Here is a 21,605-nt window from a genome sequence, read left to right as displayed (position 1 = left end):
TCCGCTAACATTCCTAATATATAAAGTATCTATCCAATATCTATCTGATTAAAAATACCTAACAGTGGTTTTGTCTTAGTCTCTCTCCCATAAAGCTTTGATTGGTGAAGAACCTGGGCAACAGTTTTATGCACAGTCTCTCCCATCTCAGCTGCTGAAGCTTGTAACTCCTTCAGAGTGGTCATAGGTGTCTCGGTGGCCTCGCTTGCTAGTCTTCGTCTTGCACGGTCACTCAGTTTGTGAGGACGGCCTGATCTAGGCAGATTTAGACACGTGCCATATTCCTTCCATTTCTTGATGATGGATTTAACTGAACTCCAGGGGATGTTCAGCCCCTTGGAAATTTTGATGTATCCATCCCCTGACTTGTACCTTTCAATAACCTTTTCTCTGAGTTGCTTGGAGTGTTCTTTTGGCAGTTTTGCAAAGAAGAATGGAGTAAAATTGCAGTGTCCAGATGTGCAAGCCTGACTGAGACCTATCCACACAGACTCAGTGCTGTGATTGCAGCGAAAGGTGCATCTACTAAATACTGACGTGAATATTTATACACCCACATTTCACATTGCATATTTTTATTTGACATTACTTTGTAGAAACTTGTTTTCACTGACAGTTTTTTTTTTTTTGTAGTTTTTTTTGTCAAAACCAAATTATTTCATTGACCATGATTGATTTATAAAAATCAATAAAAAGGGTAAAACATCCAAAGGGGTGAATACCTTTTATAGGCACTGTACAAATAAACAGGCTTAGTTGTGAGGAGCAGAAATAATTCATATATCAACAAGCAGGCCAGGCAAACAGCTTAGACCTACAGCAGACTGAATCAGAAAATTGGGAGCAACTAGAGAGTTCCTACACAAATCAGGCAGACAGGAACCTAGGGACAGATTCTCACCAGAAATCCAAAAAACAAAAGGCCTGTTGTGCATATCAATCCAGCAGTTAGGGCAGGGGAAAAGCAGGATTGAAGTTCAAGGAACAAAACGGGTCAAAACTGCGCACAGTGAGCTGGGTCAGTTTGGAGTGGAGGATGTCCGGGATGATGGTGTTGAATACTGAGCTGAAGTCCACAAAGAAGGCCTGTGCATAGGTCCCTGGGGAGTCGAGGTGTTGCAGGATGTAATGCAGTGCCATGTTCACTGCAACGACCTGTTTGCCCGGTAGGCGAACTGCAGGGGGTCTATGATGTGCTTCAGGTGGGCCAACACCAGTCTTTCAAAGGACTTCATAACTACAGATGTCAGGGCAACAGGTCTGTAGTCGTTCAGCCCACTGATGGGGGGTTTTCTTGGGGACTGGAATGATGGTGGAACGTTTGAAACAGGAGGGGACTTCACACAGCTCTGGTGACCTGTTGAAGATGAGTGTGAAGATGGGGGCCAGCTGATCAGCCCACACTTTCAATCAGGAGGGTGTCACGCCATCTGGGCCTGGTGCCTTTCTGATCTTTTGCGTTTTAAAGAGGCCACGCACATCATTCTCACAGATCATTAGAGGTGGGGGGTTGGAGGGAAGGGTGGTGATTTTTGGAGAAGCAGATGCTGGGTCTGAGTTGGGGAGGGTGAGGGGGGAGTGTTGTTTGTCAAACCTGCAGTAAAACACATTCAGGTCGTCTGCTGGTTGACGGTCCTCCACATGGTTCCTATAGCCAGTGATGCTTTTCAGGCTCCTCCACACAGACAAGGGGTCGTTGGCTGAAACCTGAGCTTTCAGCTTTTCAGAGTATCTCCTCTTTGCTGCTCTGATCTCCCTTGTCAGTGTGTTCCTTGCCTGGCTGTACAGAGTCCTGTCCCCACATCTGTAAGCCTCCTCTTTGGCACGACGAAGCCGCTTGAGTCTGGCTGTAAACCAGGGCTTGTTGTTGTTGTATGTGCAGAAGGACTTTTTGGGCACGCACACATCCTCACAAAAGCTGATATAAGATGTCACAGGCTTTGCAACTTTTAGTTTCTGCCTGTAGCTTGGAATAAGATGGACCATACAGTGATCAGAAAGTCTGAGGGCTGCGCGGGGGACAGAGTGATAGGCGTCTTTTATCGTTGTGTAGCAGTGGTCCAGTGTGATTTTGTCCCTGGTGGGACAGGTGACGTGCTGTCTGTATTTGGGCAGTTTGTGGGTGAGATTGGCTCTGTTAAAGTCCCCTAGAACAATGAGAGGAGAGTTGGGATGTTCTAGCTCCAGGCTAGTTATCAGTTCTGCTAGGAGCCATAGCGCACTAGCGTTAGTCTGCGGTGTTATGTACACTCCCATTAGCATGAAACTTTTAAATTCATGAGGAGAATAAAAAGGTTTGCAATTGATAACAAGAGTCTCTAGGTCTGCGTTACATGTCCTCTGTAGCACTGTGACATCTGTGCACCAACCTTCATTTATGTAGAAGCAGATTCCACCTCCTCTTGTTTTCCCGGTCAGCTCCGTAACGCGATCCACTCTGAACACCTGGAAGCCCGATATTTGTTTCGCGCTGTCCGCGATTGTCGCTCAGTCAGGTCTCTGTGAAGCACAAAGCAGCAGAGCATGCAAAGTCAGAGTTAGTCCTGTTGATGATAAGAATTCATCCATCTTGTTGACCAGGGAGCGGAGATATGCCAGGTGGATAGATGGGAGTGGAGTCCGTGTTCCTCTCTGGCGTAGCCTCACCAAGGTGCCTGCATGCTTTCCATGGCGGCGTTTTCTCCAGGTCCCGTATATCGCTGCTGCGCCTCCGATCAGAATGTCTATACAGCATTCGGTGTGAGTTGTCTGATATTTAACAGTTCTTATCTGGTAAAAGTAATCCGGGATGAGTTGCAAAAGACCAAGAAAACAAGGTTATAGGAGAAGGCCTATGACAGGGTTCCTTCATCGGTGTTGTCCCTTGTCACTGATCCTGTTTGTGATTTTCACAGACAGGATCTCAAGACACAGCCAGGAGGAGGAGAGTGTCTGGATTGAGGACCTCAAAATTGCATCTCTGTTATTTGCTGTTGGTTTTGCTCGCTTTATCAGACTGTGACCTCCAGCATGCACTGGGCCGGTTTGCAGCTGAGTGTGAAGCAGCATGGATAAGAGTTAGCACCTTCAAGTGCCATGGTGGTGGCCCCAACCCTCTGGGTTGGGAATGAGTTGCTGTTTGAGGTGAATGAGTTTAAGTATCTTGGGGTTTTGATCACAAATAAGGGTAAAATTAAGTGTGAAGCTGACAGGCAGAAAGTTAAACTTTATTTGTATAGCACCAAATCACAGCAAAGGTGGTCTCAGGACACTACAAAGAGAAGTAGAACCGCTGCTCCTTCACATCGAAAGGAGCCATTTGAGGTGGTTTGGGCATCGTACAAGGGTGCCTTAAGGGTGCCTCCATTTGGAGGTTTTCCGGGAATGTCAGGCTGGTAAGAGACCCTGGGGTAGACCTAGAACACACTGGAGAGATTATACATCTCATATGGCCTGGGAACACCTCAGAATCCCACCAGTTTAGCTGGAAAATATTGCCAGGGAGAGGGACATCTGGACTACCTTGCTGAACCTGTTGCCACCACAACCCAATCTCAGATAAGCGGAAGAAAATGGATGGATGGAATCAGAGGCTTGGCTAAGCAAAGGGTGCTATGTTGTGCTCCTGTCTGCCACTTAATTTGTTCATGTGGGAACATGGATTTGAAAGAAATGTTCAACACACAAAACAAGCCTACTGTTGATGACTATTAAAGACTATTTACTATTAGTTGGTTAATTTAATTTAGTAATTTACTATTGCACTCACTACACATTTGCACTGACCTGCATGAAATGGTTTGTTATGAATTGTTAAACACTGAGGCAGCAGAGGTGGACTGTTGGTGACTCACTTTTCATTAATAAAAAAGTAAAGGTGTGGTTGAGAAGTTCAGAGAAAAGCTAAAATCAAAAAAATTCAAGTGCTTCAAATAACTCGCAGCAGTACCTAAGCAGACAACAAGAGCAGAGCAGCAGAGTGGAGTCAGGACCACAGCTCCCAGTTATTCCTCTACAAACACCAGACAAGTTTTAGAATCTATAATTGAATTATGTAAATAGACAATATAACAAAATGATATAAATATTATTCACTTGTAAGTGCTTCTTTGTCATGCATTGTTATAGTAATGCAGGAGGGGCTGGTGCAGTCTGCGGTGGGAGGTTGCTCCTTACTTTTTCACATTGAGTTGGCAACCCTAAGAACCTCTTTAAATGTCTTGACTGAATGAATGTGCTGTCCCTCAGGTGATCTCTGCAAGGAAAGGTGAGTTTGAAACTGGTTTTGAGAAGGGTGGACAGACACGGGAGCATGCCATGTTGGCCAAAACAGCTGGTGTCAAGCACCTGGTAGTTCTTGTGAATAAAATGGATGATCCTACAGTCAACTGGAGCCTTGAGAGGTGAGTAAATGGATAATGATGATCAAAGAGTAATAATGTAAAGTCCTGATCATACTCCAGGGTGGGAAGCTGCAGATGTGCATGTGCTTTATATACTGTACATACTACGCAGACAGACTCTGAGCTGTTGAGAAGCTCCCCATTGGCAAGGTGCCAGGTTTGATTGAGAGATTCATTAAGAATATTTGCATTTATATATTTTATATACAGTAGGAATCACCCCCATGCAAAGCATTCACATTTTGTTTTACAGCTTTGAGTGAAAATACAAAAAACTTGAATTTTTTTTCAGCTTTATTTACTCAATGCACCTTCTGGATTGCATGTGAGCAGTTGTAATGATTTCAATTAGTTTAGAATCAAAGAATCTAATTTTAGAAAATTCTAGTGCTTGGTAGTGAAACTGAAAGGAAACTGTTCACTATGGATTGCAAAGCACATTCAGTAGATCTCAGGGACAAAGTTGTGAAAAGGCACAAGTCGGGATGGGTACAAAAGGATTTCAAAAGTTTTAGGTATCCATAGTAGCACAGCAAAGTTTGTAATTAAGAAGTGGAAGGTGTTTGTTATTGCCATAACTCTGCCTGGGTCAGACGGTTCCACCAAACGGGATGGTACAGCAAATAGGAAGCTGGTCAGAGAGGCTACCAAGAGGCCGGTGACAACTTTGATGGAGTAACAGGACTTCATGGCAACAAATGGTCAATTGTGTACATGTGACAACAATATCACAATTGCTCCACAAATTTGGGTTGTATGGGAGGGTTACAGCCGTCCCTGGTAGGCTAGTGGTTAAGGTACAGTGCTCTCCCTGCTGCAGCCCGGGTTTGAGTCAGGATTGCGTCAGGAAGGGCATCCGGCGTAAAACACGTGCCAAATGTCAACATGCAAGTCGTCTGTGTGACGAGTCGCTGTGGCTACCCCTAAAATGGGAAAAGCCAAAAGTCACTGGTACAACAAAAAACCACTGCTCAAGAAAGCCCCTAAATTTGGTGGCCAAAGTATGTTTTGGGTGGCCCAGATATAAATGCATGTAAAAATTACAACAGAAACGTTGATTTAATGCAGTTTAACATAGCCTTCGATAACTGTGGCAATTCAATAAATGAAAAGACATTAACAGAATGAAAAACACTTTGTTTAAAGTCCCCATGACATGCTCATTTTGCTAATTTCCAGCCATTTAATGTTTAATCTTGGTTACCTCTAGATTAGCTTGGCACCCCTCATAACTCCAAATAGTTTGTAATTGTTTCAGAATCAGAGAGCCAAATAGCCTCTTCCTTAAAACGAGAGGACAGTTTGTGTACACACACAACTCCTGCTGCCGGTGTTGTGTTGCAAGTGGACAGCACAACGAACCGCAATTGCATCAATTAATACGAATTTCTCCTCCATAATAGGTAAACAACGGTATATGTACCGATGAAAAGAGATGTGTAACACTCTAAACAAAGCAGGTAATTGAGAAACCCCATATTTTAACTGGCATAATGCAGACATAGTAACTTCTCCAGCCTTACAACAATTTTCTCTAATGTTACAGAAACAAGGCATTGACAGACATACAACGTGTGTTTTTTAAACTTAACGTTAAGTCCCACCAAGTAGTGGAAACATTATTCCCTTTCAAGTAGCTCCAAGGTCGGTAAATCCAACCATTGGTCACTGGGTCTTCCCCCACACGACCACATACATTCCCAAAGTGGTGAAATTAATACACTGGCCTCAAGCAGTCAAAGCAAACAAATACTGTGCTCCAGGGGAATCCAGCATTGATGAGCTGATCACTAACTACTGCCGGGGTCTTCACTAGCCACTGATCGTAGGTTGGACCCAGTTAGGTAAAACAGCCAGTCCCTGTCCCGGAACATTCTTAGACATGCAGTAACCTCAGGCCCTGTATTTTTCTCCACGGGGGGGTCTTGTGAGCGAGAGTTTGCGAGACGTGTATAAACCGAGTTGCTTCTGCATAGAAGTACTAGAACACACAAGAACACCTCATTTTGCACTTTAGTTCACATCTAAGATGAGAATTCAACATTGTAGACAAGTCAGAAAACAAGGAAAAGCATGCCATGGGCACCTTAAACTGAGAACTCCATGTATTCTCTCTCTTCCTTCACAGTCCAGTGTTTCCCATTTAGTGATTTATTTGTGTCAGCCCGACACAATATCAGTATTGACTGACATGCTGATTTTCTTTTTTTTTTTTTTCTTTTTTTAACTCTTTAAAGTGACTAAAATGTTATTTAATCATAGAGCTGCATTCAGAGCATTGATTGGCCCAGCCTCTCCATGCCTCGCTGTCTCGCACATTGACAGTGGACCGTCGATTAACAGCTGCTCCTCTCCATGTCTGTTTTTAACACAACACTGTAATTCGCAGAGATGCAAATCTTTCAACAAGTTAGCTGCCACTGGTTCCTTAGAGGGTTTTGGTACAGATTAAATATTGACTGGAGGTGTAGGCCAAGGGAGGGCAAGCAATGACATTAGTGCCATATATGGAATTCTTGAGTCCCACCATCTCTCAAACTTTGTTTGAAGTGTATCAATGGCCTGTACTGTGTGTGAGGCTTGAACATTTTTTACCACAGAAAAGATGGGAAGAAGGTTCACCTTTCAACAGTTAATCAGAGCCCAGACCTGAATACTTGCAGTACACCAGCAGTCACCATCCAATTTGACTGAGCTTGAACCATTATGTAAACATTGCTCTAAGTGTGCAAAGTTGGTAAAGAAGTATGCAAACAGCCTCAAGGCTGTTATTAATGCAAAAGGTGGTTCCACAAGGTATTAAGGCAGGGGGGCATCCCTGAGCCCAATCTTCCATCTCTATGAAGATAAACACTTAATTTTATGGACTAATACAGGCTAGATATTTGTCAATAACAGTACTAATCTGCATTATTTTAATGGTTAATAAGTTAGGTTCTCAGAGGTTTGCCCATCTCTAGAGCTTCACTCAGCATGAAAAGCACATTTATTGTCTCTGCCTTCAGAATAGCTGTCTGCTTGTCTTCAGAAGGCTTACAACAAAAATAGTCTTCATGTGAGCTCCATCAGGAAAAAAAATCAACATTTTGGATTAGGACTGGGTGATATGGCTGAATATTTTGTCAATTTTTTTCATATCAATAATTATCTTATTAATAAAGATATAATTCAAGTAATTTTTTAGTTGTTGACCCTGACAAACACAATAATTATGTTTTGTTAGAATGGAGTTCCTTCTGCTATATGAGATGCTTGTAAAAACAAAAAAGGCATCGCACATTCTGTGCGAGTTAACTGGACAACACGGTAGTTTGCTACAACCCCACACGGGGAAGCATGATCTAAAATGTATATTTTACTTTGAATACTCAACAGTAGTAAGATATAGAACTATTTATAGGTTAATTTAAAGGGACCGTGTCCATGGATGAACAGAAAAACTGGGTTGAAGTTTAAGAAGACTAACTGTCCTCTGGTGTCCATGACCAGATGAAATGCAACCTAAAGATCAAATATGGAAAGAAATCATTGTTTTCTGCTCTGTTCCAAGTTTTTGTTCATGCAAGCATCATACTTCCTGTCACTACTTTAAAACTGAAACCTTTCCCAGAGGGTCCAATTGTTGCAGTTATTCAGTCTTTGGACATTTCTGAGAAGGCTAGTAGTTGTGGTGGTGTGTTAGACTCCATTATACTGAAAGGTATTCTAATGTTTTCTATCATTTAACCATGTTAATGATTATATGTTTTGTTAAGAAACAAACAAAGAAAGAAGATGATACGTTAGTGTAGACTTTTCTGCTCTCTTTGCTAAAATTGTCATGTTTTAGTCTCATACTCAGAGCTGAAGTCAGTTAAAGTAATTACTAATATTTGTATTGCTCTAAGCCTGTCTATAGTGATATGAGCTGGTCTTTCTATAAAGATGTTGACATCCCTCCTGTTGTTTAACCCCTCAGGTATGAAGAGTGCAAGGAGAAACTATTGCCATTTTTGAAGAAGGTGGGCTTCAATCCAAAGAAAGACATTCATTTCATGCCCTGCTCTGGGCTGACAGGAGCAAACTTGAAGGAGCCCACTGAGATTTGCTCCTGGTATATGTAAGTTCTTAAGCTTCTGCTTTCTGCTGTTAGTATGATATTTGTATACACACAAACAATTTCTTGTGCTTATCCATCCTTGTTAACTGCTCTTCATATTTGATACTACTGCAGAGGTTTACCATTCATTCCACACTTGGACAGTTTGCCAAATTTCAATAGATCCAGTGATGGCCCCGTGAGATTGCCCATTGTAGATAAATACAAGGTAAGATTTTTTTTATTTTATTTTTTTATGTTTTTGTTCTGCTACTTCCTCCGGTTCATTATTGTCTGGAGCAGTTGGCAAAAGAAGAGTGGTCCAGAATTCCAGTAGAGAGGTGCAAGAATCGCACTGATGGTTACAGTTGTTTTAACAATGTTTCGCTTATGACTTACCGAACCAGGAACTTTGAATCTTTGCAACTTTACCAAAATTTTGGTAGTGTCTGTCTTCATCGCCCTTGCACCCCTTGGGGCACACCGTAATGTATACTGAGTTTTCCTGATGTCCGAGCTATACAAGTAACAAAAATTTGCCATCTTGAATTGATGCAAACACATGCGTCCTCTCTCTCACCTTCATTGTAACAATCTTTGATCTGTCTATTCATCAGGACATGGGCACAGTGATTCTGGGGAAACTAGAGTCGGGTTCCATCAGTAAAGCACAGCAGCTGGTCATGATGCCAAACAGGGTAAGCTGTCCCAATTTCAAAGTAGAAATGCCTCACATAGATCATGTTTTGTAGTATAAGGATGGATATTGCTTACTCACCGGATGTAACTGAATAATTCTTCTTCCTGACTGTTGTATAATTTAACTAATGCTCTTGTTTTTAATGTTTTTTTTCTACTTTTATGCATCTAAGTACTTTTCAAATACACATTCCCTCTATGTCTTTCTTTTATCCCATGTTTCTGCACCTGTTGTCTTTTCTAATGCAGCATGTAGTGGAGGTTTTGAGTCTCTTGTCAGATGATGTGGAGACAGACGATGCCGTGGCGGGTGAAAATCTCAAACTGCGACTAAAAGGCATAGAGGAAGAGGAGATCCTGCCTGGCTTTATACTTTGTAATGCTGAGAACCTTTGCCACTCGGGGCGCACCTTCGATGCTCAGGTCAGTTCACAGTTCTGCACTTCCTGAGATACACTGTACAATAATTGTTTGTCAATTAGTCGATTTGTTTATTGACACAAATAATCTGCAACTATTTTGATAATCAGTTTATCTGCGATGTAATTTTTCAAGCAGAAAAGCCAAAGATCTGATGCTTTTTGTAATATAAAAAAAAAATTTTTTTGAATGCATAACCTTGGGTTGTGGGGAAATTACAGGCATTTTCACTTTTTATGACATTTTATTGATAAAAGATTTAATAGAGAAAGTAATTGAACGATTACTCAGTAATTAAAATAATCGTTTGTTGCAGCCCAAACTTGTATACACCAGATTCCCCTATATTTTATTTTGACAGCCCAAAACAAAGCACCATCTCCCACAGCACTAGTCTGGAGCTCCACAATTCAAATTCATTGCTCACATTGTAACTGTATATAATAGTAGCGATGACAGTAACAGTAATAATAAGTTATTACATGTTGCATTGGTTATTATAGGATGTTGGCTTTTTGTAAATGGTGATCAAATGTTGAATAAAAATGTATTTATAAAACCCTTAGAGATCCCCTCAGACATTTTTAAAATGTATAAAGTACTCTTCTGTGAACAGTGGATATTGTATAACATTCAATTGCCACATAAAATACAAATTCAGATCTATTCTTTGCTTGCTTAAAAAAAATCCAGAATCTATGAATATGAAAACATAAATGTACAAAAGTTTTAAACGTTTATCTGCTGGACACAAGATGCCTGTTCTGCAGCAGTGAAGCTCAAGCACTGAGGGCTGTTCATGCTTTGCACGTCTGCATGTCCACTAAGGACAAGCAACATAATTTTCTGTTCCCAGATCTGCGAGGGTCCACATGCAGGCCAGAAGTTTGCGTCTACACTGCTAAAGCCCCAACTGCGCAAATACCACAATGCTCAGAAACCCTCAGCATACGTAAACAAAATGACTCCTGATTTGAAGTGTGAATACAAAAAAAAGTGCACTTCCTTTATTCGTGTCTGCGTACACATGAGGGTATGTGTAGGGCAAAGGCCAAAGAGCAGGCAAAAGGATGAAACCTGCATTTTGACTGTATTTACATTAAATCCTTCCTGCAGGGGTGTGCCTGTATTTATTAGAACATAACTGCCAAAAAACAATTAGAAAATAACATTTTATTTCTCTGGTTGACCGCTTTGATATTTGAGCACAAAGTTATGAAAAACAGTTCTTAAGTGCAACTTGAATCCCTTCATTCCTATCAGCGAGCTGAATAGAATCAGATCATTCAGTAGCATAAATATGAAGGATCCAAATGAAATGACCCCAAGCAAAATATGTTTAATGGAGGGAGCCTAAAGGTTTACTTAACTCTATAATGGGATTATACGCAAAATATAGAGACACCTCTGAATATAATGTAGTCCAGTACAACATCTTTCTTGTACTCATTTCTTCATTCTCTTTCACTCCACCCATGTCTTATGCTTGATGTAGTGCCACAGTTGGCTGTTCTTTCCCAGGCTACATCAAAATGATTCATAATTTGACATGATCCACTCATCTGACAGCAGTTCAACCTGTTAACCTCTTGATATTATTAAAGTATTTAACAACAACGTGCTGCCCCCAAGTTTGGGGACACTGTACAATCAGATGAATGGTGACACTAAGAGCTCCGTGTAAAATCAAAACAATCATTGACCACAAACGAAGGCAGCACAGTGACTGTTTATGGTGTTGATTCAGCCTGCCCCATTTCCTCTATGTAAATACCTTTGAGCAGACTACACCAGAGGACGACCTCAGTGACCAACACCAGAATGGTCTGTGAAGTGTCTGGTGCAGTAGGAGTGCTCATCAATGTGACCAAATGCTTCTTGTTTTAGAATGTGCCTACTCATAATCACTGTAACTGCTTTTTCCTCAGATTGTCATCATTGAACACAAATCCATCATCTGTCCAGGTTACAATGCAGTCCTTCACATTCATACCTGCATTGAAGAAGTGCAAATCACAGTAAGACATAATGCTAATTTACGTGCCACTCTAAGAAAATTAGACCTTCACAAGGTCTTCGCATTTCTTAAAAATGGGAATTATGATTATTTAACCATTGTTATGGTTTTGGTTTAATTCCTGGTCAGCTGACTACTATGATAAAACAAGTTTAATGATATAAACTGCTCAAAAAATTAAAGGAACACTTGATCATCACAGTGTATCGCCAAGTCAGTTAAACTTTAGGAATATAAATCTGTCCATTTAGGAATCACAAGTGACTGTGAATCAGTTTCACCTGCTTTAGCGTAAATGAAAAGTGACAGCAGGTGCAATGAAGAGGCAAAAGCAAGACAACCCCCAAAAGGGAATAGGTTTGCATGTGGTGGCCACAGACAAATGCTCTCCCCTTATCCTTCTTGAGTGAATCTTCTGAACTTTTGTGTTTTGCTAGTGTCCTTGTCACTACTGGCAGCATGAGGCAGAACCTGCAGCCCAGTCAGGTTGCACAGGTAGTCCAGTTACTCCAAGATGGCACATCCATATTTGCAGTCGTAAAAAAACTTTGCTGTGTCTCCCAGCATGGTCTCAAGAGCACAGAGGAGATACCAGGAGACCGGATGTTACACCAGGAGAGCTGGACAGGGCCATACAAGGGCAACAACCCAGCAGCAGGACCAATATCTGCTCCTGGAACAGGAACAGGAGGAGCACTGTGAGAGCCCTACAAAATGACCTACAGCAGGCTACTGGTGTGTGCAGGCTTCTGGCCAGACTGTCTGAAACTGACTTCATGAAGGTGTCATGATGGCCCAATGTCCTCTGGTACAACCTGTGTTCACAGCCTAGCACCATGCAGCTCAATTAGTATTCACCAGAGAACACCAGAATTGGCAGGTCCACTACTGGTGCGTCGTTCTCTTCACAGATGAGAGCAGGTTCGCACTGAACTACACCAGGAACAGGAGGAGGGTGTATTCACCGTTCTGGTCTGGGGAGGCTTATCCTTGGAGGGCCGCACAGACCTCCATGTCATAGCCAATGGTTCCCTGGCTGCTGTGAGGTACTGGGATAAAATCCTCAGAGCGATTGTCAGATCTTACACTGATGTAGCAGGTCCTGTGTTTCTCCTGGTGCAGTACAATGCCCGGCCTCATGTGGCCAGAGTGTGTAGGCAGCTCCTGGATGACAAAGGCATTGATGCCAGTGACTGGACCTCACGTTCCCCTGACCTAAATCCAACTGAGCACCTATGGGACACTATGTATCGGTGCATCCGATGGCACCAAATACCACCATAGACTGTCTAGGAGCTCACTGATGCTCTGATCCAGCTCTGGGAGGAGATCCCTGAGGGACAACATCTACTGACTCAACAGGAGCATGCCAAGATGTTGTTAGGTGTGCATACAGGCACGCAGGGGCCATACACACTTTGAGTCAAATTATGAGTTGCTATGATGAAATTCACACAACTTGGAATGTGGTTGTGGTTTCCATTTTTCTCTTCCATGGGATGATGATTTTGCTTTCTGTTGACCATTGTTAGGTCTTTTTTTTTCTGAACACATTATACAGTGTTCATTAGTAAATGTTTTCAACTTAAATAATTTGTTCATCAAGATCTGATGTGTGATTTAGTTTCCTTAATTTTTTTGAGCAGTGTATATGTAATATACTGTATACAGTGGATTGATAATGCTGTCATAAGATTAATTCTTGCCTAGTTGTAGATACTAATTCAGAATGATTTTATTATGCTGGTGTATGTGCTGATACTGTTACTCTTCCCCCCCCCCCCTACAGGCCTTAATCTGTCTGGTAGACAAGAAGACGGGAGAGAAGAGTAAGACACGACCACGATTTGTCAAACAGGACCAGGTCTGCATCGCCCGTCTGCGCACAGCGGGGACCATTTGCCTTGAGACTTTTAAAGACTTTCCTCAAATGGGACGGTTTACCTTACGGGATGAAGGTAGAGCACTTGCAGACATTGGGGTTTTGTAAAAAAAAAAAAAAAAAAGTACTTTATTGCCTGTATTGTTTATACATAACTGCATATGTGTAATTTTATAATTTTGATGTTAATATATAGAAAGTACTAGAAACAAAGAAAAAAATCATTGAAAGAGAGAGTGTCTAAACTTTTGATTGGTATTATGTAACATGGATAAACAGACTGGTAACTCCTTTGTGAAATGATCAGTTGATCACCCGATATCAATTTAAGAACCTTAGTTAAACTTCTTATCACAACATTTTAAATGGTTGTGAACCAGAACCTCTAGTATTTGGAGTCAGTAGCTGTCTAAGAAATGTTTCAGATACATTTACACTTCAAACACTCAACTCTCAACTCAACTCAACTTTATTTATATAGCGCTTTACCACAGCACAGCTGACCAAAGCGCTTAACATATCATACAAATCTAAAATCAACACAAACAATAAAATAAACACTCTAACACTACAGACGGAGTCTCATTCCTGGCCAAACGCCAATGAATACAAGTAGGTCTTCAAATAAGACTTAAAAATAGACAACGAGGGGGCCTGCCTAATATAAAGCGGCAAAGCATTCCACAGGTTTGGACCAACCACAGCAAAGGCTCTATCCCCCCTAGTTTTCCGCCTGACCCTCGGTGCCTCCAGAAGAAGCTGATCTGAGGCACCGCGACGGATTATACGGACGCAAAAGTTCCACAAGATAAGATGGTGCCAGCCCATTTAAAGATTTATAAACAAATAAAAGAATCTTAAAATGAACCCTAAAACGCACCGGAAGCCAATGGAGAGATGCCAGTACTGGCGTTATATGGTCTCTCTTACACCCCCCAACCAGTAACCGAGCGGCAGCATTCTGGACCCTCTGGAGGCGGGCAAGACCCGACTGACTAACTCCAGCGTACAGTGCATTACAGTAATCCATACGTGATGTAACAAACGCATGGATCACTGTCTCAAAATGCTGCCACGACAAAAAGGGTTTTAATTTCACTAACTGCTTTAAATAGAAAAAAAAAAACAGATTTTACGACCACATTTATCTGGCTCTCCATTTTCAAATCGGAGTCTAAACACAGCATGTATTTTTCTGCTCACCTCGGTCAGGTTGTAACTACAAGTTGTGAACATTTACCTGCCATTTAAAAACGATAGTTTTTCTGCCTTCTCAGTAGGGATCTCAGTAGGGTTTTGTTCGGTAGTTCATTACGGTAGTTTCTATTAGTATCAGTGTCAGGCTCTGGTAAATGGTGTTTAAGGGCGGTGGAAATGACAAATTGTTTAATCGACGTGGTTAGAAATAGCTAGATTCATAAATATTATATTGATTCTTAACACAACATTTAAAATTTTTTCCTGCTGCTGTAGTATGTTAACACTTTAACGGAGAGGGGGATACCTGCTTCAGTTGGTCCAGCCCCGAGAACTGGACCATCGGCCCCTAGATAGAAAAGGCTAAACCAGCCTAGGGGGTACTAACTGTGAAAGTGACTTGTTTTGTTTACAAGATCCAGTCATTCAGTACCAGTGACAGTTCATGATAATTTGTGGCACATGCTTGGGTCATGACTGGCTAATTTTATTTTATTTTTTTTAAAGAAGCAAAGCAGGAGCACTTTAAGTTAAAAGGCAAATGATATAAAACATGCCAGTTTATTAGTCAAGGGCTTTTTTTCCATTTCTTTTTTGTAATGTATAACCCCAACTCAGAAAAAGTTGACAGTATGTAAAATTAAAAGTGAAAATAGTGATTTGTAAATCATCTGTGTCCTGAATTACATTGGAAACAATACAGCAGCACATTATTTGATCTGACACCTCATCTATTTTATTCTTTGTTCAAAATAAACACTTCAATTTTGATACCTGCAACATATTCCAACTAAAGTGGGGAGAGTCAGGTATTTACTATATTGCGATGCTGCTGTTCCTTTTCACAACACTTAAGACATTTAGGGACTGAGGACACCAAGTTATTTAATTGTGTCAGATGTCTTTTTGTCCCATTCTTCCTGCAAACACTTCTTAAAGTGCACAACAGTCTTGGGTCTTCGTTGACTCAATTTGCATTTTAAAATTTACAAATCACTTTTCAGTTTTAATTTAGATTTTACATACTGTCCCAACTTTTTCTGATTTAGGGCTGTAGTGATTATCATATTGTGGACTTTTTATTGTGGTGATATCATATCGTGACTCTTTGGTTATCGTTATATCCCTCTACATTACAGGATTTAAATTCAGTAAAAGGTATAATTGTTTTTTTTTTGTTGCTGTTGTGTCTCAGGTAAGACCATCGCCATCGGTAAAGTGTTGAAGCTGGTTGCTGAGCGGGACTGAAGAGGATGGAGCTGTCTTAAGAGCCCTAGCGACAAGGAACAGGTGGAGCTTGGTCATAATCCGCCCACACTGTTTCCAGGGGGCATGGCACCGACCTGTCACACTCCCCCCTTCTGCGTCTCAAAGATCAGCTTCAAAAAAATAACTCGTGAAAAAGAACCTGCTTTTAAGCAAATGACAACCAAGATTAAATCCACACGAGTCAGCTTTCTCATATTGAGAGCTCAGCTATGCTATTTCTGGGTTAGCCCTCTCTCCAACCTCTCCCCACCTCTCTTCTCTGGTCTACTCACCAATACATCTTTTCCTCCTTTTTTTTTTTCTTTTTTTTTTTTTTTTAATTAAAGACAAATGGCGGAAGCTATGTCTGTAAACAGATGGGGACCATGATTTTGCTCGGAGTATAAAACAGATTTTCAGTAGCTAATTGCAAAACAAATTGTTTAAGAGAACTTAACCAGATCAAACCAAATGTTTATCTTGGGTGTACGTCTCCCTTTGCTTTTACCCAGTTTTTGGTTCCTCGTGGTGTTCTAGCAGTGTGCTTGAGCGCATTCGAATGTTATTAAAACAAAGAACTATGACAATAAAATTACAAATTGGGGAAAACAAAGTGTGTTATTCAGAGCATGTTCCATTGGCTGGCCTTATGATTCAGGGTTCATGTCGGTGTGGATTAAGTGTTCAACATCTTTGATAAAAGTTGGCAAAACACCAGTTGGTTACATGCAACATACATGGGACTCCTGATATAGTCATTTTTAAATACAGTTTAAGCATTGTCTGGGCACATGTTGGTGAACAGTTTTATTCTTAAAAATGAAATAATTTATAATTGTTTTTAAAAACAAACTGTATGAATTAGTATGTCCACAACCTTAGAGCAAGCGCCACGGTGAGCAGTCCAGCCTCGTATTCTGAACAGACACTTTTTACAGATATTGCAGTCAGTATGTCTGTCAGCTGATAAGTAACAAATGCCAGCACAGAAATGCCCAGGATAGTTTTGGGATAATATAGAAAGTGCCAAAATTTTAAAACCACATTAATTCAGCAAGCTCTGTTTTACAGTAAGCTCTGTTTTAAACATTCCTTTTCATCTTCAAAATACACACACACACACACACTGTGTTGTTAATTGTTCATTAGGCTGACCAACATTTAAGATAAATGGAGAACTTTGAATAAGTGACTGTACTGAAACTGGCAGCCAGCATTCTCAAAAGGCTGCTACCACAAAATGTACTTGTTTTAATTCTATTTTTTACAATACATCGCTTGTCTGTGCCTGATTAGTTATGTAATAAAGATAAAATACACCAGCAATGTCTGATCCATGTTTACTGCTACAGAGAGTAATGAACCGAGGATGCATGAGGCCATACTTTGTGGAAGTGGTTTTGTTTTCTAACATACCTCTATCAGAAATTGCCGATTGGATGCTTCAGATGAAGGATAGGAATCTCATGATGTTAATGTGTTTCCTTGAGACCTCACTCCTTGAATGTTTTCCTGGCATTTTTTTTGAATCTTACGTTGGTGTGACTGACACACAAGATGGGAAGTGACGGTACTTATAATAGATTTGGAATGTACTCTAAGATGCAGGGAAAAGACAAGTGAGGGCAACGACGCATATAAAAGACGAGAAACACCATGGGTACATCCAAAGTCTCTTATAAGCACCGTTGTTTCCCCCACTTGCGTCTTTTCCTTGTGTGTTAGTCTTGTGGATGCGATATCCCAGGAGTGCCTTGAGTGAATTTCTTCAGATTTGGCTGAAACATCCATTTGAACTCGAGGAAGAACTGATTAGGTCACCGTGTCCTCACACCTGTCCTGATTTTGTGAATTTGACTGGTTAGAGGCATAGTTTTATTTAGACCTTTTTTTTTGTTGTTGTTGTTTTTGCCGTCACGTCAAAATATCTCAATGAAAAAGTTGTTATATTCCTATGTCAGTATACAGTGTGTTTGAATTTCACATGCTTCACCACCAGCATGTGAAATCTGTATAAATTTCAGGTTTTCAGCTACATACACAAAAGGTATTAAACAGACACTAAAGTCTCTAGTACAAGGTATGGCTAATAAAAAAAATAATGATCTCTGTGGGTTGTCTCTCTACAAACAATCTCAACGGTCATCACAGGTTTAACGATTACCAGCCCAATTCCAGTTCACTACTGATGTGTCACCAACTACTATTTACCTACAGATGCTGACAGAAATCTGATTTAACAATTTTAAAAATAATCAATAAAATATATTTTTTTAAAGATTGGAAAAATGGAAATGAGACCGTTACAAAATATGAGAGAATAAAAACATTCATTTATCTGTCATCTATATTGAATATCCTGTTTGGAGGCAAGAGCCAATACCAGCTGACACTGGATGGCTCACAAGGCTGATACTAAGAGACGAGCAACCACTCGCACTCATGGACAATTTAAATGGTCTGTATTTTATATAGCGCTTTCTCACAGTGTGTTGAACTGGCCAAAGCGCTTTACAGAAGATCATACACCATTCACACACCAATGACGACAGGCTGCCATGCACCGGCGCTAGTCAAGCCACCGGGAGCAATTCGGGGTTCAGTGTCTTGCTCAGGGACACTTAGGCATGTGGGGAGACCAGGAGTCGAACCACCAACTTGCTGGTCAGGAGACGACTGCCCTACCTCATGAGCCACAGCCACCCCAATTTAGAGTTGTCAACCTAACGTGCATGTCTTTAGGCTTGGGGAGGACACTGGAGAAACTTGAGTAGCTGCAATAAACCCACACACGCACCAGGACAACATGCCAACTCCACACAGAAAAGCCCCAGTTGGTCTCAAGGTTTGAACTTGGAACCTTTTTGCAAGACAACAGCGCTAAACACTGCACCATGTGCTTTGAGCAAGTATTTACCTGAGTGCAATCGAATTTCCTTCAGTTAAACAAAGACAAGATTTAAGTTATTGTTTTTATCAACAAGAAGGAAAAGGACGAAAGTTACTGCAGTAGCTACAGCTTAATTCTAGGCCTATAAAGACAAAAACTCAAGTTCGAAATCTCTGTGTCATAATTGATTCAAACCCGAGCTTCACCAGTCACATCAAGGCTGTAACTAAATCAGCTTTTTATCATTTGCCTCCCAGACTGAGACTGGGAGTTGGTTCCACAGGAGAGGAGCTTGATAGCTAAAGGCTCTGCCTCCCATTCTACTTCTGTAAACTCTAGGAACCACAAGCAGACCTGCACTCTGAGAGCAAAGTGCTCTGTTGGGACAATATGGCACCACGAGGTCCATAAGATACAAGATATCATCTCAAACATTAGCAAGACTCAGAGGTCTCATGTCCAGATAAGATTTAGAGAAATGTATTCATGCCTTCATCTCCAAGAGGCTGGACTATTGTAACAGTCTTTTGCCTGGCCTTCTCAAAAAGACTCAAGACAACTTCAGCTCACTCAGACGCTGCTGCCAGAGCTTGAACAGGAACCAGGAGAACTGAGAACATCACTCCTGTTCTTAAATCCTTACACTGGCTACAGTTACCTACAGAATCGATGTTAAAGTCCTTCTGTTAGTTTATAGTATATCATTCAGTGGTATGGGGACAAAAAACATTTCTGATCTGCTTGAAGAAAACAGACCCCGCAGGGCTTCAAGATCCTTATGAAGCAACCAGCTGGTAGAACCTCAGCTCAGAACCAAACAGGGTGAAGCTGCTTTTAGCTACTATGCTGCACACAGATGGAACCAACTTCCTGATGACTTTAAATGTGCCCCAGCTCTGCCACTTTCAAGTCTCAACTAAAAACCCAGCTGTTTTCCTGAGCCTTTGTTTAACTGGTTTCTATGCTGCAGTTTTTTGCATTGCAACTGCTATATTTCTACTTCAGACCTCTTATTTTGTGTTTGTTTTTCATTTTCATATTTTATGTATGTTATCTTATTTTAATAATGTTTTATTTTCACTTTGTCCTAACTGATTTTATTCTGGTCTTAATGCTCATTGTTTTTAATGCTGTTAAACTGACTCTGTATGAAATGTGCTACATAAATAAAGTTGACTTGTCCTACCATATTCACCCTTCAGAAAACAATTAACCTTCTCTTTGAGTGACATATTTCACATATTTCATATTTTATATCTCATTGGCCCAGAGCATCTGCTGCCATTTTTGTGCACTACGTTTCTTGTGTTTTGTGTGTATAGACTAACTCAGTTTTGTTTCCACATTGGAAGAATAGGTTTTTAACGGCAAGTCATCCACACAGGAAGACTTGCCATTAAAAACCTATTCTATTCTAGTCCATTTCTGACCAGGCTTCTTCAGACTTTATGTCAGTATACCAGGGTCCCACTGGTTTCCTCAAACTTATTTGAGGTGGTGAGCTTGATATTCTATGTTTTTCATCTGCTGCACTGTTTCCTTAACTTACGGTTGCCTTTCTGGTCCTCAACTTGTTTGCCGGTTTCTTCATACTTCTACAGAAGTGTTTGGACAGTACATGAGAAGAAACTGCCTGAGAGAACTGTTTTTGCAAAGCATCTAAAGTGCCAAATGCTTATAGATATGGTTGTTGCTATTCTTATTTATATTATTAGACTTATTTCTCAAGTGTGATTTTAAAAATGTGCAGTACAATTCAGAAATTGAAAAGAATGTTCAAAATCGTTTGTTGTTCCATCATTGTGAATAGTGTGCACAGCAGTGAAGGTGAGTGGTGGGAGTGATCATCTCTCCCTTGTTATGCTCAAAACAAATTTCCCTCATTGGGACAAATAAAGTCTAACTGTATGTTATGTTGTTCTGTTGTTATATGTATCATATTGAACATAGTGGTATCAATAGTATGATGTGTGTATCAATTTATGTATGACTTGGCCTATTAATTTGTAACTGTTGTATGTTATTGTTTTTGTTTTAACATACAGTATCAACGATAGGCAGTCTATCCGTTATGTACCGTGTAAAGAAATAAATCCTTGCCGACCTGGTGGTGTTTTCAGCCCCTCCTCCAAAGTGCACCACGCCCCTCCTCTGTGAGCGAGGCTCACCTGGCTCACCTGTCTCACCTTACACCCGCCCTGAAGCTTAGTACCACGGCATAAAGGTCTCGGGGAATAAGCTATTGTCATAGATCTCAGCCTCTCTTCGGAGTCATATGACTACTGTGTGTTGATATGGAACCACTCCACCAGGGCCTCGGTCGCTGTGCGTGCTGTTTCTGGCTCGCAGTAGCCTTTGACATTGTGGGACTGGTCGTGCTTCTCATCGGGGTGTTTGTGAACGTGTTTTTTTATGACCTGCTTATTTACGCTGGCGCCATCGTCATATTTCTCAGCCTCATCTGGTGGGTGTTCTGGTACTCTGGGAACATCGAGGTGCCCCCAGCGGAGCTGGAGGATGATGTGGGGTTACTGAAAAAGGACAAGGGAGCTTTGAGCACAATCAGCAGCTCGGTGAGGCGGCTCTCTAGCCGGGTTTCTAGCGGCATCAGGAGCTCGTTCCGCAGGAACGGAGGTCAGTTCAGCACGGCACGCGCACAGAGGTCAGCCACCGGGCCACAGGCGGCCGTTGCTATGGCGACAGTGACCCCGAAGGAGAATACCCCGCACATCCCGCTCCCCTCAACAAGCTGTGACGTAACGATGCCACACACAACTACTGAGACTTTCCCT

At 41.2% G+C, this 21,605-nt stretch overlaps 2 protein-coding genes across 2 annotated transcripts in view; both read left to right on the top strand.

The window, feature by feature from the left end:
* The window catches only part of gspt1l (G1 to S phase transition 1, like), a 25,221-nt gene extending 8,965 nt beyond the window's left edge, over positions 1–16,256 (top strand). The window contains exons 6-13 of the mRNA XM_020608281.1: positions 4,228–4,382; positions 8,341–8,481; positions 8,596–8,689; positions 9,078–9,158; positions 9,409–9,582; positions 11,508–11,597; positions 13,386–13,554; positions 15,871–16,256. Coding sequence (XP_020463937.1) covers positions 4,228–4,382; positions 8,341–8,481; positions 8,596–8,689; positions 9,078–9,158; positions 9,409–9,582; positions 11,508–11,597; positions 13,386–13,554; positions 15,871–15,923 — 957 coding nt within the window. The 3' untranslated portion in view covers positions 15,924–16,256. The remainder of the gene's footprint in view (positions 1–4,227; positions 4,383–8,340; positions 8,482–8,595; positions 8,690–9,077; positions 9,159–9,408; positions 9,583–11,507; positions 11,598–13,385; positions 13,555–15,870) is intronic.
* Positions 16,257–20,981: 4,725 nt separating this feature from the next.
* On the top strand, positions 20,982–21,599 carry LOC109964783 (transmembrane protein 238; the record flags this gene model as incomplete). The annotated part of the gene is made up of 1 exon (XM_020608338.1): positions 20,982–21,599. A coding segment is annotated over exon 1 (492 nt), but the record flags the coding sequence as incomplete, so codon positions are not given.
* Positions 21,600–21,605: the final 6 nt, after the last annotated feature.

This window comes from Monopterus albus, unplaced genomic scaffold (assembly GCF_001952655.1).
Source record: "Monopterus albus unplaced genomic scaffold, M_albus_1.0 scaffold92.1, whole genome shotgun sequence".
Taxonomy (NCBI): domain Eukaryota; kingdom Metazoa; phylum Chordata; class Actinopteri; order Synbranchiformes; family Synbranchidae; genus Monopterus; species Monopterus albus.
The sequence above is the reverse complement of the archived record's forward strand: the minus strand, read 5'-3'. Positions and strand labels throughout refer to the sequence as shown.